This window comes from Nicotiana tomentosiformis, chromosome 2 (assembly GCF_000390325.3).
Source record: "Nicotiana tomentosiformis chromosome 2, ASM39032v3, whole genome shotgun sequence".
In the NCBI taxonomy this organism is placed as follows: domain Eukaryota; kingdom Viridiplantae; phylum Streptophyta; class Magnoliopsida; order Solanales; family Solanaceae; genus Nicotiana; species Nicotiana tomentosiformis.
Window position 1 is genome coordinate 21,423,498 of NC_090813.1, and position 3,123 is coordinate 21,426,620.

General features: G+C 47.3%; 1 protein-coding gene across 1 annotated transcript; it reads left to right on the top strand.

Annotated features, from left to right (window-relative positions):
* The first annotated feature begins 835 nt into the window (after positions 1-835).
* Positions 836-2,771, top strand: LOC138904460 (uncharacterized). The gene is made up of 4 exons (XM_070192957.1): positions 836-866; positions 1,146-1,555; positions 1,927-2,117; positions 2,639-2,771. The coding sequence occupies exons 1-4, from the start codon at positions 836-838 to the stop codon at positions 2,769-2,771; spliced, it is 765 nt and encodes a 254-aa protein (XP_070049058.1).
* Positions 2,772-3,123: the final 352 nt, after the last annotated feature.

The window sequence follows — 3,123 nt, forward strand, 5'->3', positions numbered from 1 at the left end:
CCCTTGAACCGTCGCTGTGAATCCCATAAATAGGCCTCTTTTTACACTCTTTCAAACTTTACCTTCAAACTTTTCTAATCTCCAAAACTTTTTACATTTTCTAAGTTCTTTATCTGCAAATCTACGATATTTACTGCTAACTTCTTCTTAGAATATCAAATCTTATCATCTCCATCTATTTTTAACTTCAAATCAAAATGGCAAAAACATCAAAAACTGTTCCTCAAAAGGAAAACGCTTCTTCATCGCGGCCGGCCGGCGACAAAACACCAGTGGAGCCACGCCCTGAGGAGTGTGTTCCCGGGGGGTGCGTCCTCACTTTCGACTTTAAGACCGACAAAATTTCGTCGGTCCCTGGTCGATGCGAGCCAATGTCGAGGTATATATGCTCGATAACTGAGAGCTTCCTTAAGCAGGTGAAGAAAGACTGCAACTAGGAAGGCAAAGAGGTGGTGATTCCGACCCCGGGGAAGATATCACTACCTACGTTGAAGGGTTTCTGAGTGTTTACACTTACCCTTTCATGCTGGGCCCCCTCGATCCCATTATCGTCAATTTCTGTTGTAAGTATCAAATAACCCTAGGTCAAATCCATACTTCCTTTTGGCGGATTGTTATTCTACTCCAATTTTTCGTGAGCAAAGTCGAGGGGATGCCTTTCACCCTCGACCACCTCATCAGGTTGTACAGCCCCCGCCTCTATCGAGGCGGGTTAATAAAATTTCAGCGTCGGGCTACCAAGATGTTGTTCTCGAGCATAGATGATGACAAGAACCGAGGCTGGATGGGCCGGTTCGTTCGAGTGAGGACTTCCAACCTAATCCCGGCCGAGAAGATGCCATTTCCCGAGAAATGGAATATGAAGCGTAAGTACAATCCCACTGTTAGCTCCTATTTATTGTTTTGCTCATTTGCTTCTTCTCATCGATATCCTTTGCTGTGATGTAGTGGTCGCTTGGATGCCCGGTGCAATTCCTAAGCTCGAGAGTTGGGTTCGGGACCTGGCCTCGATCTCTACGTATGCCGAGCGCTCATGGTGCGATTTATCCAAGGGCTGATGGGAGGCCAAAAATCATGGTAAGCCTCTTTTCCACGTCTTTGATGATTTTGTTAAATCATTTCTTACTTAAATTCCTTTCATACAGGCATTGGCAAAGATGTTGTCATGAGGCCCCTATCTAGTGAGGAGGAGACTTCGATCCCGGCACCGAAACCAGCGAAGGACAAAAAGAGGAAAAAGACCTCAACCTCCGAGGATCCAGAACCTAAGAAGAAGGCGGCTCATAAGCCGAAGAAGAACATCATCCTTCTGACAGAAGACTATGTTCAGCGTCTAAGGGAGGAAGATGAAGAAGAAGAAGAAGACGACTCCGGGTTGGTGGCCCGAGTGGAAATGAGCACCGAGTCCCCAAAGGCCACTGAATCAGTGAAGGCTACAGAGACTCCATCTCGAGATGAGGGGGTCTCGGGAAGAGACTTGGGCGAAGTACCCGAGTCATCGAGGATTGAAGATGCCTCCCACTATAATGAGCCAACTGTGGGTACGGCTGTAGGGGTTGGTCTCGAGGCCCCTCGAGATGGAGAGAATTCCCCAAGTTATCCACTTGGGGCAATAGAAATTGGAGGCTCCCCACTGCTCCCCTCATTTTCTGAGGAGATGATTCAAGAGGCTCGGGCCTTGAAGACCCCCTCCATCGAAGGGGCCCGCGGAAGGGAGGACCCCTTCCGTGATTACTTTACTGGGGTCGAATATGCTACCGGCCTGAGCGATTTGGAGGTCTCGAGGAAGGACCCGGGCGAGGCATCGAACCTTTTCAACGAAGCGCAGTAAGCTCTGAATCGGGTAAGCCTTAACTCCCCTTGTTGGTATTACCCTTGTGTTCATTTTTCTCTTCCCGTCTAACTTCTTTTCTTCTTTCTGTGTAGGCCTCAGCGCTTCATCGGGAAGTATTTTCTCAATCTCGAGCTGAGCTGAGTCGGTACGAGGCCGACATACAAAGGCTTACCGAGGAGAGGAATGCCCTCAACCTTCTCGGTGGGCAAAAAGAAGAAAAGATCAAGGATCTCCGAGCCAAGTTGTCCACGACTCACAAAGATCAGACCGACTTATCGAGCAGGTAATGAAAATCTTAAAAGCTCATGGGCTCGATTCAGGAACGGTGGCTAACATTTCAATCTCACAGCTCCAGCAGAAGGTCGAGAGGATCAAGCAGTTCCGCGAGGAGGTCAACATGATGAAGGTGGAGACCTTGGGGTGGAAAGCAAATATGGACCGCTTTGCTGCAGAAAAAGAGACTGCTCGAGCCCAATTGTCATCGGTCGAAAGTCAGCTTTGAGGCATGAAGAAGAAGAGCTCGGCTCAGGCAAAGAAAATAGAGGACCTCGAGGTTCGGTTGGCTTCCGAACTTGCAAAGGTCAAATCTGAAGCCGAAAAGGCAAAGACCGAGGCAGATGCGATCGTGGACGTCTACCGGGACGATGCTGAAGCCGCTCAATTCCAAGCGAGAGAGGCAGCTGAGACCGCTCAAACTCGAGCACATTGGATTACTGAACTCGCCAAATGCCAATCTTGGAGGGAAACCCTCGAGGAGATCCACACTCGAGGTTTCGATCTTACCGACGAGATAATAAAAGCTAGAGAGCATGAAGCTGATGCTGGAGCGTTGGCCTCTTCCGATGATGATGATGATGATGATGATGATGGCAGCAAGAGCGGGTCCAAAAATGGGAAAGACCTCGATGGAGAAGAAGCTGCCCCTGAGGAAAATTAGGAATCTTAGGCTTTTTCTTTTTTGATTTTTTGTGCGGAACCCTGATCGGTCCTTGTAAATATCTTTATATATATAAAAGATCTTTTTTCTCTTTGACTTGTCTTTATTCTATTTCCTGCCTCGTGAAAATTCTGTTTCATTCATACTTTATGAAAAATTTGCTCATAAGTTCGAGGCTTAGGCAACTTGATCGAAGCCGGACTAGTGTAGTCTTAATCGAGTGAGTACTTGCTCGAACTCGAAGTAGGGTGACCCTTAAGTTTTAATTGAATGAGGATGATTTCTCGAACTCAAAAATAAAATCGCCCTTTAGGCTCTTGAATTAGGTCGATACGACCATAGTAAAAAGAAT

Bases quoted from the DNA above. Each gene is read 5' to 3' on its own strand.
- LOC138904460 (XM_070192957.1), top strand. From the start codon at position 836: ATGCCATTTCCCGAGAAATGGAATATGAAGC. The intron at 1,556-1,926 runs GTTGGTCTCGAG...CTTTCTGTGTAG, and splicing joins CTGTGGGTACGGCTGTAGGG to GCCTCAGCGCTTCATCGGGA. The intron at 2,118-2,638 runs GTAATGAAAATC...AATAAAAGCTAG, and splicing joins CAGACCGACTTATCGAGCAG to AGAGCATGAAGCTGATGCTG.